This window comes from Scleropages formosus, chromosome 15, assembly GCF_900964775.1.
Source record: "Scleropages formosus chromosome 15, fSclFor1.1, whole genome shotgun sequence".
NCBI lineage: Eukaryota > Metazoa > Chordata > Actinopteri > Osteoglossiformes > Osteoglossidae > Scleropages > Scleropages formosus.
This window is the reverse complement of record NC_041820.1, coordinates 7,224,156-7,236,996: the sequence shown is the minus strand read 5'-3', so window position 1 is coordinate 7,236,996 and position 12,841 is coordinate 7,224,156. Positions and strand designations below refer to the sequence as shown.

The 12,841-nt window shown below is 45.7% G+C and overlaps 1 protein-coding gene across 6 annotated transcripts in view; it reads right to left on the bottom strand.

Annotated features, from left to right (window-relative positions):
* The window catches only part of syne1b (spectrin repeat containing, nuclear envelope 1b), a 104,807-nt gene that overhangs the window by 50,665 nt on the left and 41,301 nt on the right, over window positions 1-12,841 (bottom strand). For 5 of the 6 annotated variants that reach the window (XM_018731297.2, XM_029258550.1, XM_029258549.1 and 2 more), the window contains 24 exons: window positions 12,670-12,823; window positions 11,728-12,350; window positions 11,210-11,389; window positions 10,823-10,973; window positions 10,542-10,700; window positions 10,138-10,320; window positions 8,778-8,879; window positions 8,401-8,604; window positions 7,989-8,196; window positions 7,499-7,611; window positions 7,205-7,410; window positions 6,871-7,023; window positions 6,478-6,769; window positions 6,122-6,294; window positions 5,690-5,999; window positions 5,115-5,279; window positions 3,825-4,181; window positions 3,052-3,188; window positions 2,635-2,812; window positions 2,127-2,309; window positions 1,646-1,789; window positions 1,344-1,499; window positions 393-557; window positions 59-231 (listed from right to left, as the gene is read on the bottom strand). In XM_018731297.2, the coding sequence (XP_018586813.2) occupies window positions 59-231; window positions 393-557; window positions 1,344-1,499; window positions 1,646-1,789; window positions 2,127-2,309; window positions 2,635-2,812; window positions 3,052-3,188; window positions 3,825-4,181; window positions 5,115-5,279; window positions 5,690-5,999; window positions 6,122-6,294; window positions 6,478-6,769; window positions 6,871-7,023; window positions 7,205-7,410; window positions 7,499-7,611; window positions 7,989-8,196; window positions 8,401-8,604; window positions 8,778-8,879; window positions 10,138-10,320; window positions 10,542-10,700; window positions 10,823-10,973; window positions 11,210-11,389; window positions 11,728-12,350; window positions 12,670-12,823 (4,869 nt within the window). Of the gene's footprint in view, window positions 1-58; window positions 232-392; window positions 558-1,343; window positions 1,500-1,645; window positions 1,790-2,126; window positions 2,310-2,634; window positions 2,813-3,051; window positions 3,189-3,824; window positions 4,182-5,114; window positions 5,280-5,689; window positions 6,000-6,121; window positions 6,295-6,477; window positions 6,770-6,870; window positions 7,024-7,204; window positions 7,411-7,498; window positions 7,612-7,988; window positions 8,197-8,400; window positions 8,605-8,777; window positions 8,880-9,384; window positions 9,682-10,137; window positions 10,321-10,541; window positions 10,701-10,822; window positions 10,974-11,209; window positions 11,390-11,727; window positions 12,351-12,669; window positions 12,824-12,841 lie in introns of those variants that run through there. The other variant, XM_029258553.1, reaches the window with a different exon arrangement.

Here is a 12,841-nt window from a genome sequence, read left to right as displayed (position 1 = left end):
GAGCATTGGTTACTGATGACTGCTTATTGGTGGGACCCTTCCCTCCTGCGATCCTGACCTCTTGCACTGAATAGATGCAGAAAGAAGCAAGTCCCAGGACTCCTTTAAGTCTTGGATCTGCTTGCAGATCATTGGGATCCCTGTGGGGGAAGTGTTCTTCTGCACCGCCTCACCCCGGGCCACTAGCATCTTCAGCTGGATCTCCTTCTCCTGCCAAGCCATCAGCAGGGACTAAAAATTGGGGCAAAATCAAAAGTGAGGTCTTAGAAAAGAGAACAAGCTGAAAAAACTTAATGATACAGCTAGGAGAAATGTAAATGCCATGCAAAACATAACTCTACACATGCTACTGCTGCATCTACACAGCTCTGAGCTGGAGTCCCTGCCCCTACCTCCAACTTAGTCATCCTACTGTCCAGCACATTCTTGTCTGCAGTAGGCATGCAGTAGTTCTGCAGCATGTGGTTGGTGTCAGCCACCCAGTCCTGAAGCTCCTTGAGGGACTGGGAGAAAAGCTGGTGCTCGGTGACAATCCTGTCAACACGTGAGGCCTTCTCCTGTAAAAACATGAGCCATACAAGTAAACAAACATGGTACTCAACAGTTTGTACTTTATATTATATTTGCTATTCTGAGATTCCAACTGTTGAGGATTGTCAGCAAAAATATTATGATGATACTTAAAATGAGGCAGCCAGTAAGATACTGGTTAGAGCTATGACCTTCTAACTGAAGGACCCAGGAACAAGTTGCAATTTTTTCTGTAACACCCTTCAGCAAGGTACTTTCTAAATTATCCAGCTGTTAGAATGAGTTAAATACTTTAAGTGACCTATAATATAACATTACGGGACAGTTGACAGCATAGGGGTTAGTGCTAGTGCCTTTGGATACAAAGGTTGTAGGTTCAATCCCTACCTCCAGCTGTAGTACTCATGAGTAAGGTGCTTACCTTAAATGGTTCTGGTAAAAATACCTATCTGTATAAATAGGTAAGTAATTGTAACCTTAACAACTATAAGTTGTTTCAGAGAAATGCATCAGCTAAATGTAAAATTTACAAATTCTTTTGGAGAAGAGCATAAGCTAGATGAAGAAGATTTTATTCATACAATATTAAATGAAGTTGGACTGATGGAACTCTTTCTCAGTGACTGAATGCATCAAATGTTTAAAACGCCAACTGATAAATGTGCTTTTGGTTGGGTTTTTGATTACTACTGATGGATAATGAATTATTACTGTTTGCAGGGATGTCAGCACTTTCATTTCAGTCGAGAAAGGCGGGTATGGGGAATCAGTTAGAAGCTAGCAGCAAAAATGAAAGAAGCTGACAGGGTTACCTTGGCATGGTTGGCCAGTGCCTGGTACTGTGCTGATAGCTGAGACACTCGATGCATGAAGCCTTTGCCTCCCACTTGTCCCTCCCACAGGAGACCAGCCTTTTCCTTCAGTTTGCTTAACTGGAAATCCTGGGAGGCTATTTCTTCCTGAACACACTGTTGAAATAAAAATGCAGCAGAGCTATCAAGCCAGTCTTCCCCCAGAGAAAGGGACTATCAGAGCAAACAGGGTCTTGGCGTTAAACAAGATGACTCCATCCTTGGGTGTGTTGATAATGGCAACAGGGAGCAGCACTCAGTACCTGCAACCTGTTCAGTTCCTGCTTCTTAGCAGCCAGGCTTTCCAGATTCGAGCCAATCTCCCGCACTGCCGTCTCTGTTGCATTCAGCCACCCCTGCAGAGGCTCTGCGCTGGCCTCAAAATCCTTCATTTGGGCCTGCAAGTTCTGAAAAGTACACACATAACACACTCTCACAGTAACAATAACAGCTTGGAGATCGGGCCCCTTCTGCACCAGGAGACGTAAAAACACAAATTGTAGCTTAGCGGCAGCAAGATTCGGATTACTGAGTGCTGTAACATGGCAGACAAACAGACTAACTTTGACTTTCCCTAAAGCTGCTCTTTAGGAGTAAGATGGAGCCACCATACAGTGTCAACAGCTGCCAAGAGATAAACATAAAGAGTCTGAAAAGAAAAACCTGCTACATAAAATAATCGCTAACGTAGCATATGGAAAGCAAGGCGGAACGGAGACTTAGGACTTGTACTCATGTTAATACCTGAAGAGAAGCCTCTCTTTGATGCAGGTTGGACATTAGTGCCTTCCAATCATTTCTGGCACTGCTCATTTTGGCCCGAATGGATTCCAATCGGTCTTTGGCTACAATGCGGATTAGTTGCTCCCCACTGAAAACCACACCGTTGAGCTTGGCTTGTCCCTGCTCCCTGTCATTCAAAAACTCCTGAAGGAGAGCGGAGAGAACGGCGTCAGGACACCACTGAAGGACTGGTAACGACGGGAGATGGGGAGGTGAGGCGATTCACCAGTACAGGATTCTTAACACATCTGGATCACTCTAAATACAAGCTGTGGGTGAAGTCATAGACAACCCATATTTTCTACAGCTTCGTGTAACTGCGTTAAGATAGAAGGAGCAATCCTGGGAAATTAGTTACACACTGTACACCACTAGACTCTAGTTCATCAGTAAAGAGAAAATTTCAACAAAATTCCAAAACTAATCTGCCAAAATTTGAACTCCTCCTTTGTAATTCCTGAAGCTTCACCTGAAGCTTCACCAGGGCAGCAGAGACCTCAGCGATGTTCTGAGGCACTTCAAAGCACTTGGCAGTATTGATCTTGGCATTGACCAACCACTGGTGAAAGTCCTTGAAGGAGTTGCGGAACCTGTGTTCCAGCAGCTTCTCCTTGGTCTGGCACTCCAGCGATGCCTGAAGGCTGAGACTATGGGAAAGGAATCCAAACAGAGCAAAGAAGTCCATACATGTACTACAGATGTACTAGATGCTTGTTTAAAACAGCAGATATCAGGTGGTGAAGAAGTTAAAACATTTTCTAAAGCAAATATATGTCATGACATTTGAAGATACATAGATACAAATTCTGAAGACAAAAGCAGGTTTGCTCATCACACTAAATGAAAATTTAACACGTGCTGACATCGTAAACACTATCTGCTTCACCTGTTGTACTCTTTGATGAGGGCCGACACTTCCTCTGACTGAGCACCCACATCTCTGGAGAAGCGACATAGGTCATTCAACTGAGACTTCAGGCTATCCAGCAAAGGCTCTACCTCCTGTAAGCCCTCCAGGGTATCCTGATACAAAGAAGCCCACGAGAGAAAAAGATGGATTCGAATGCAGTGTGTAGATCAGGAAAATACCCGTCACTGTCTGAAAATGTCAAGTTTTTAGTCAGATTTTTTCCTTCATTGCATAAACTTACTCATAAAACTGCCCTTTCTATTTAAATAACTGAATCCATAGTGCTACAATGATTAAGCTAGCGTCTTCCCATAATGCACTGCTGTTTGCTTAATTGTCTTTTTTGTACAACTGTCAACCTCTCACCGTTTGAGTGTTTGCGTGGTGGTTCACTGTGTTCTCTAGTTTACTGTCATGAGTTAATTAATGGTTTTACTTACAGCCATGTGTGGGATTTGTGTTGTTTTCTGTCACGCCCCCCCCCCCAACATGTGTTGAACATGCTTGTGCTACATGTCCAAATACGTAGAAAACAATTGTTATGAACCCCATAACATTTCATTAATGAGTAGCCTATTGCCTTTTAGTTATTACCCTTATAAGCAGAACGATGAGATGAAGTAATAAGAATTTGGGAAAAGCTAAATCAATGCTGTGGGGAGATTGCAGAGACCATATTAATTCTCCCAGTGTTCATTTAATGTTATTGATTCTCCACTGGCTACCACAGAGAGCACACGTGGACTGACCTTAGCGATCTGCCAGGCCTGGACCGCCTCGTCTTCAAGGCCCATCCCCTCTACTTGACTCATTCTGTGTCGCCAGCCCTCCAGCTTGCCCCCAAGTCCCTGCAGGTCCCGCTCCAAATGTGCGGCCAAGCGGCTCAGCTCCCTCTCAGAGTCAACTGCCTGCGACAGGGCACTTTCAAGCACATCCCGCGTCCACAGCACCGCCCTCTCCCACTCCTCCCAGGAAGCCAGGAGAGCGGCCTCCTCGTGCTCCATGGGCTCACGTCCGGCTGCCGCCGTGTGTTTCCGAGCTGCCAGCCCACAGTGCTGGACGCGGGTTAACCGCTCCCTGCCTCGCTGCTTAGAGTCAAGCAGCTCCTACAATGACACGGCAGAGCGACAGAGTTCTTTGGGAGGCACCACAGGTGTACTTTTCCATCGCTCTCACATTAGAGTGGCAAAAGAGGCAAGGGCTACAGAGGAAGGTTTTAAAAAGATCATGTTGATTGATTGATTGTGACTAAGCCATAAAAGTACCTTTGGATTTATAGGAAAATCAGGATGCAAACATACTTCCAGCCTAAACCACATTCATAAGTTGAAGAGTTTACTGGTTTCAAAAGGCTGGGCCACCAACTTATTAGCATTTAGCAACAATGTTGTAAATAGCTGTAAATTGACATAATTTTTTTAAAATCTTGAATGCCCGGGGGAGTGGTCAGCTACTGGCACTTGGACCCCCAGAAGTTTTTTCTCTCATGCCTTTCGGTTGGGAGTTTTTTGGTTCCTTTCCTCCATCCCCAATTAGAGCACTTACAGCTGTAATAATTGCAAATTTATTGTGGTAATTTGATGTGTAGCCAACTTTTTATTTATATCATGCCTCCGATCCTTTGTTCAGTGCTCTGTCTTGCTGTATGGGAAGTGCATTCTATAAAAATTAAATTGAATAGAATTCTGTGAAACTGTTAGCTTTTGCACCATTCATAGTGAAATCCAAACTATTTGTCATGTGTTAGCCCTTTGTCTGTTTTGGAATATATTTACATTTAACTGACACTTTTCTCCAAAGCATTTTATAATGTTGAGTTGCCTCCAACTATGTCATATGGGTAATTTTACAGGAGCCTTTTATGGTAAGTACTCTACGCAGGAATAGTATAGCAGTGAGTGGGATTTGAACCAGCAACTTTCAGAGCCAAAGGCAGCAGCTTTAACTGCTACACTATCAGTGCATAAAATGCCTGTCCTTACTTTTGTAGCACAACAGAGGCTCCCCAGGTTTTCATTTTCATCCTTAAAGCTTCTCACCTGCACTTTGGAGAGCTTTTTTTGCACTGAGACAGAGTCCCCAGAAGTGTCGGACCAGCGCTGAAGCTCTTCCTTGGCAGACGTCAGCCAGTCTCCAAACTCACGCACAGCTTCCAAGTATTGCTCATGTTCCTCTACAAAGTCCTCCATGGCCTTGACCCTTCCCTTCAGGACGGGAGAGAGGAAACACAGCACACTTACAGCCCATCACGGTCCAACCGGAGGAAGAACGATTCAAACTGCAAAAAAGGCCAATATTAGATCTCTTTCATAAATTTTGTAAATCAAAATCAATACAGTCTTGTTCTTAGTGGTTTTCTGGCTTACATTTTCTTATTTAGGTGACACATCTCCAAAGTTAGCTGCTTGCTGTGATTTACCCTTTTACACAACAGGATAATTTTTACTGGAGCAATTGAATGCAGTTACCTTTTTCAAGGGTACTACAGCTGAGGCAGATTTCAAATATTGGTTCTTTGAGTGAAGAGTCATAGTTCTAACCAGTACGTCACCATCTGCAAACATTTTCAAATGAACTGTCCCTATTTAACTCAAATGCGCTGCAGGTGGGTTACCTTGATGACTGCAGTGATGTCAGCAAACCGCCTGGTGAGCTCCTCTTGTGTCTCCTGCCGGAAGGCTTGGTCACCGGTCTTTTTGTGGAGCTCGGTACCTTTCTCTGCAAGGCGTGCCAGAGCTGCTGCATGACCCTCTGCATCAGCCAGTGCAGCACGGATCCGATCTAGCTGGGCTGCTTTCTCCCTGAGGCCCAGCTGCAGAGCCAGTGGGGCAGCCACCTCCCGCTCCGCCAACTCCATCCACTGCAACAGCTGACCCTCAGCCTCCTGGAAGCCGTTCCACTGAGCCACGGTCCACTCCAGTCGGCTGTGGCGCACCAAAGCCAAAGAAGAAGCCATATATGACAAAAAATTCCGAGGTCAGATAGGCGTGTCAAACATGATTTTTATCCAGGGTGTTGGGCAGGAAGGAGGGCGCAGCCATGATACCTGTGGCAGCTCATGGCGGTAACAAGTGTAGTGGCCCAGGCATCTTTCAGGCCCTGAAGCTGGGAACGAATGAGCTCCTGGCCCTCATCTCCACTGCTCTTCAGCGCCTGCTCGCCTTTGCCAATGGCCATGTTGAGCTTCACTTCTCCCTCACCTTTCATCAATAAGATGTCCTACACAACCCAGGCAGACAAACTCCTCACAGTCAATTACCAAAGGACAATATATAAGTCCTAGAAGGGGTCCTTCTGTTGTAAAGTTTTAAGTATTTATTTTAAAAAGTTCTAATAAGTAAAGAGTTTAATTTACTTTACGTCATGCAGACAAGACTGGATGTGACAATGTTTCTGGCTAACCTGCACAAAGCCCAGTCTCTTCTCTAGTGTCTCCTTGCTGCCGACAGTGTTGTTGAGTGATGCTAGGCGTCCCTGCACCCCCCTCAGCCAGGACCACGTGCTCTGAATGCTCTCCTCAAAGGCCTGATGCTCCTGCAGCGCGAGTTGCAAGCTGCGCAGCTGTTCCTTGGTCTGTCTCAGCAAGGTTTGGTATTTGGTCTGCAGCCGGGCGGCAGCCCGTGCCTCACTGCCATCCCCTCGTCCGGACTCGCTCAAAATGTGGGACTCCTGGTGCAGCTGCTCAAAGGAGTCCCTGTGCAAAGGAGATTAAAACTAATTTATGAAATCTAAGGACAGCAAGAACTAGAAAACATGCTAATTAAAAGCACGTGCAGGTATGGAGGGTGGGATTACCTTTCCTTGTGCACTTCCTTGAGGAAGCCCTCCAGATGCTCCAGCTCAGCTTTTCTCTCAGTGAGGAGTTTCTTGCTTGCTTGCACCTCTGAGCACAGTTTCTGTTCCGCCTGCTCCAGCCAGCGACTCAGTTTCCTCCGTTTGCTCTCAAACCTGAGAGAAAGAGGCAAACGCATTGTTGGTATGACCTTCCCATACAGTATCATCTCAGAAGCCTCAGTACATGGACGAGGGCAAGGTGAGGAGGTAAGGATCCGACAATGGCTAAGTCAAAGGTAAGTCTGACAAAGAGGAAATAGCACATACAAGCAAACGTGTCCCCAGTCCCACTTACCCATTCAGCTGGGCGGCGGACTCCTCCAGCATCTGCTCATTCTGCCGGCAGCGCTCCACAAAGCCATCCCAGGCTTGCTGGCTGGAGGAGAGGTGTTGCTGCACCTGGCTCACGCTGCCCTTGGGGAGATGCAGCAGGAGCTTCTCCCCTTCCTCACACACTCGTGTCAAACGAGCCTTCCCGTCCTTCTCCTGATCAAGCACTCTCTGCAGGGTAGACAGAGAATCGTCAGCTGCTCATTATCATTCCTCATTTCCACGTGCATGTAGGCCCAAGGACTAGCGAAATCATAACCTTAAGCTTTTGCAGCTTGTTCTCTAAGGTGCTGGAGTCTCCAGATTGATCAGAGCAGTCCCTCACTCCACAGTCCAGTTCAGACAGCCACCCATGGAATTCCTGTACTACCTCTAGAGACAGAGAGACAGGCAGATACCTGAGACTGAGCTCTACAGTCCAAGATTGAATTAAACCTAAAAGTACAATAGAGTCCATGCTGCACTGAAATCAGTGAAGTCAAGGTTAGGGATCTCAGTGGAACAGCAGTGGGTAAAATTGAGACCAATCTATGAATAGCTCAACGAATCCCTTTCTGAAGACATATGCCGGCTAACTAGATAAGCTAGCCTACAAGTCAGAAATGCAACAAGGAAATACAAAGCAAAGTTCATCACTATAAAATATGAATTCATCTTTCATGAACATGGTACTTTGTACAAGTAAAATATACGTAGATAAATTTGATCAAGTAGACTGAATAAAGGATTCAAATTCAAGGCCTGCTCACCAGTAAAATGGAGCTGCAGATTGTTCTGAAGGGAACTCAGGGTTTTGGTGCATAGCTGGTTAACGGCTTTGTACTTCCTGATGAGTTCAGTGAGTTCAGAGCCCAGATTGACCAGCTCCTCGGAGGGGTACTTCCTGCACAGGGTGTTGAGATTTTCCCGTGTGGAATCGATGTTGCTCTGCTGGTTCTGCAGCTCCTTCTGAATCTCCTACAGCACACAGTGCATCCCAAGGGTTCTTGTGGTCATTAGGCGTGATTGCTATCATCTACTGCTCTTTTCTACTACTTAGTGTATTTCTGGGTCTCTGTAGTTCTATTATTGCCATAGCAAAGAATAGAAGTCTGGAAGAATAGTCCATAAAACTGAGTAATACTCAGTAAGGTCATAAGCAAACATATTTTTAATGTGTACCTTCACTTTAGAGATGTCCTCCGGGTTAGACCCACGTTGCGACACCAACAGGGATTGCTCCATATCCTTCAGCCACCCAGACATCTGGTTTATGAAGTTGTCCAGTTGCTGCTTCTGGAAGCTGAAGTCACTGAGGGTGTTTTTGGCTTGTTCGGACACTTCCCGGGCACGAGAAATCTTCTTACTCAAGTCAGCTTCCATCACCTGAAGGTAGCAAAGAATACTAAACAAGTGTTGTGATGTGTGAAAGCTAGTAATCTATGACTGCCAAGAAGCTGGGCAGTGTGTTGAGCCGTCATTGATTTGCTACTCCAAAAGCTGAAAGAACTTGATGAAAGAAATTAAATGTTAATGCAGGGGGCTTTCATACTATTTACCTGAAGTTCTGATGGGATCTCCTGGCTTTTTCTGAGCTGCCCAAGTTCTGATACTTTTCCCCGTAGGACTTGTAGGCTCTCTTCATTCTTTTCTACCTCCACCTGTACATTAAAAAGAAAATTTAATTTCAGTTGAGTTTTGACTCATGGCCTCGTCAAGTAGAGAAAGTCTCTAAAAGATATTCCTATGGGAGATACCATCATCACTTGACTCTCCTCAGGTTGCTGCCCATCTGCTTTCAAAACTGCTCACATCTTACCATTGTTAAAGAACCCTCTCTGAACCAAACTCTGTTCAGAATTACAAGCATGATGCTCTTCTCCATTTTCTCTCAAAACTCTGAAATATGCAGCCTGTAATCAATTACCTGCATTCCTTGCCCAGAATAATTTTCTTGACGATTATCAGTCTATAATCAAGTTTCCACTGAGATGACCTCTGTGTAGAGTCACATTCTTTCCAGTCAGGCAGAGCTGCCTCCTTTTGCTTGGTTCTCATTCTTTTCAACCTAGTTGCAGCATTTGACACCATCAGCTTCTAGATCCTGCTTTTTTTCTCTTGGCTACCTTAACACTGAAATGGTTTTACCCATCCGTTAGCTCTTACCAGATATTTGCCACAGCTCCCTGTCTTTCCCTCAGTCTTTCTCAACTGGTGTTTCTTGGGGTTTGGTGCTGAGCACATTACTCTTTTCCATCTTCACCTCCTTTAGCTCAGCCATTGCCTCTCACAGGTTCTCCTGTCACTGCTATGCCGACAATACCCAGCTCTTCTCTTTTCTCCCTTGCTGCTACGAATATATCCTCTCATACAGCAGCTTGCCTCTTCTGTATGGATGACTGATCACCATCTACAACAGAGTCTCTCCAAGACCAAGATCCTTCACCTTCCAGTAGTTCGGTTTACCTGTTGGAAGTTCTCTATCAAAAACTGACTCATTTAATCAGCTTTATGAGTTAGGAGTCTGGGAGTAATGATGAAGTCCAGAGAGAGTCTCTGCTTCTCTTGACACATTGAAGCCATAGTCAAATTACTCCATATCAGTTCTATTTGCAGCTACTCAAGAAATGTATGCTGGCAAAAACAGTGGTATTGGACTAATTGACTGCACTTTAAGAAACACATGTCTGCATCTGTATTGTTTCAACTGCTGGTGAAATGCACCTTTGTTTCCTCAGAGCTGTACATTGCCTTTGAGAAAAGCATCTGCTAAATGAATACATGCAAATGTAAATATAATATGTGTCCCCCAAACCTTTAATAGTATCTTAACTATTGTAAACACACAGGTTGGGAACAAATGTTGTAGGTAGATGGAAAGGACGTTATTTCCATCTAGTGCTCCTACTAGGTCCTGACCTGGAACTGTGATAGCCGTGCCTGCATCCATTGGCTGTCATTGAGGTGGTTCAAGCTCTCGTTCAGCTCAGCCACCGAGCTATGGCTCCATCCATCCACCTCCTCGCTGATCTTCCTCACCTCTTCCCACAATGCCATGATTTGGCTGAGGTGCTCAATATTGTCCTCAATTCGCTCGGACACCTATGGGAATTGGAACAGACCAATCAGACTGCTTTTTATCCTCATTGATGAATCAAGACTTCTATCCAGGCTTGCTTCTTTGGAGATGACACAGATCCTACATCTATTCTTTTATTGCTACAACTTAGCAACTGTAATACTATCAGAACCCCATGGAAGAAGGGGGATGGTTTAATTTCTTGATTTTTCAAGAATTCATGCAGACACTTTAAGTGACTCACATCTAGCCAGTGGTCCACAATAGAATCCACGTCCTTCTTCAGCATAAGTGTCTCGCAGTTAGGGATTTTCTTCAGCTCACTGAGTAGACGTTTCCCTGTGCTGGTGTACTGATCTAGATCATCCTGGTTGCCTGTCATCTCCACCTTTGCTGCCTCATGCTTGGGAAAATAAGTGAGCATTGCTGTCAAAATTAACACTACATCTAACCAACCAAACAAGAAGCCAAAGAGACAGGAAGCAGCTCGGAAATGCTTTTAAGATGTGAAAGCAAGGGTCTCACTCGAGAGATGGCTCTTCTGATGTCTTCCTGGTCCTTCAGGGCAATCCGGATGTCAGCCACAGCCTCAGCATTCTCCAGGACCATACTGATAGAGGCCTTCAGGTTTTGGAATTCCCTCATGAGATCCACCAGTACAGTGCACTGCTCCTGGCTACAAGAAGGACACACCAAGACACTAAGTGAACCTTCACCACCTGAGATTGGTAAAGGATCATCATTAAAGGCCATATTTGAAAAAGAAAATCAAACAGAAGATGGAACTGGAAACCAATAACATATGATGAAACACAAAACAACACATGCCGAACAGGGGACATAAATGTCATATTACAGTCAGAGTCCAGTATCTGTCCTAGTGACTCTCACACACTCATACTGACCACCCACCTGTCAGCAATGAGTCTCCTAGTATCCTCCCAGGTAGCCTCCAGCAAGCTGATGTCCCTCAAGGCTTCCCCAGCTAACTCAGCATCTCTCTGGGCCAGCTGCTTGCCCTTCTCCATGAGCCACTGCTGTTCATGCTTGTGGGACTGCAGCTCATTCTCCAGCTGGCTGAAGAAACGTAACCTACCATACCCAACAGATTACACATCAATAAGAGCAGACTTTAACAGATTAGTGTGCATGCTTTTTCAGAATATATGAAATATTTTAATAGACATACTTCATTCACATTTTGACCAGAGAAGAAATTATTAACCCATTTTTGATGTCACTTTTTTCCCTAATTTCTGCCATATGTAGTCTTTGGGTTCATGCCTTGTCGTTATTTTGACACATCAGACTATTCATGATATTATAGATTCTTCATCGGGATGCATTCGAAATAAGCAAATAAACTGTGCTTTTATATTTTATCATATAAATCAAACATTGGTGAAGTAAAGGAGAGGGGAAGAAGGTACCTTTGCTGCAGAGAAAGTAAGCTGGGCTCTTCAAGCACCTGCTGATCAGCTTTCTCCTCAATGTCCTCCACGCTCTTCAGCAGCTGCTCCCTGCGCTGCCTGAAGGAGCTCCAGAGCCCGCTGAGGGCTTCCGCCTCGCTCTGCTTGGCCCCGAGGAGGTTACGGACAGCATCCAGCTCGGCCCCCAGTGCATCTGCCAGCGCGCGACACGAGGTGCGCTGCCCCTCCTGGCACAGGTGATAGTGGGCCTTGCAGAGGCTCCCGTCCAAGCTCACTGCCAACGTCTCCAGCCGTCCAATGTCAGGCGTCACAGCCCTCATTTCTTGCTGCAGCTCGAGGACTCTGCCCTGATCCCAGGTGCCGGCGCTCTCCACCGTCTGCCTCAGGCCTTGGAGAACACTAGCAGCAACGCCGTGCGTCTGAAGGAAAGCTTCCAGTTTCTCCAGACCCTCGTGCCGATGCCCCACCAGCCGCTGGGCCTCCAGGAAGGGTTGGATGCAGTCTTCCAGTCGGCCCTGGAGGAGCTGCAGGTCCCCCGGCTCACAGGACACCGAGAGGATCTCCACAAACTTCTGGAGGTTCTCCATCTCAGCAGCTTGCTTGTGCAGGACAGCTGCCCTTTCCTGCCCAAGAGCCAGAGAGTGAGTCTTCATTGTACTGCCCGACATGCAGAAAAGGTCAGCATTTACATTTTTTAAATTTACTTAGCTGATGCTTTTCTTCAAAGTGACTTACAATGTTAAGCTACTTATAATCATTTACCCATTTATACAGCTGGGTAATTTTACTGGAGCAATTCAGAGTAAATACCTTGATCAAGGAGACTACAACAGGAGGTGGGATTCAAACCTGATCCTTTCAAGTGAAAAGGCAGCAGCTCTAATCACAGTTCCAGAAGCCGCCCAGCACTAAACAATGCCTGAAAAGCTTGGTCTGAGTTACCTTTAACTGGGAGGTGGCTGGCTGCAGGTCCGTGATGGTGACCTGTGAGAGTGAGTAGAGGCCTGCAAGGCAGTTCTCACTCCACTGGGAAAAGGCCAGCAGAGTGTGATCAAACTTATCCACCTGGTTGATGTGGAACCGCAGTCGCTCGATTCTGTGAAGGCAAAGTGAA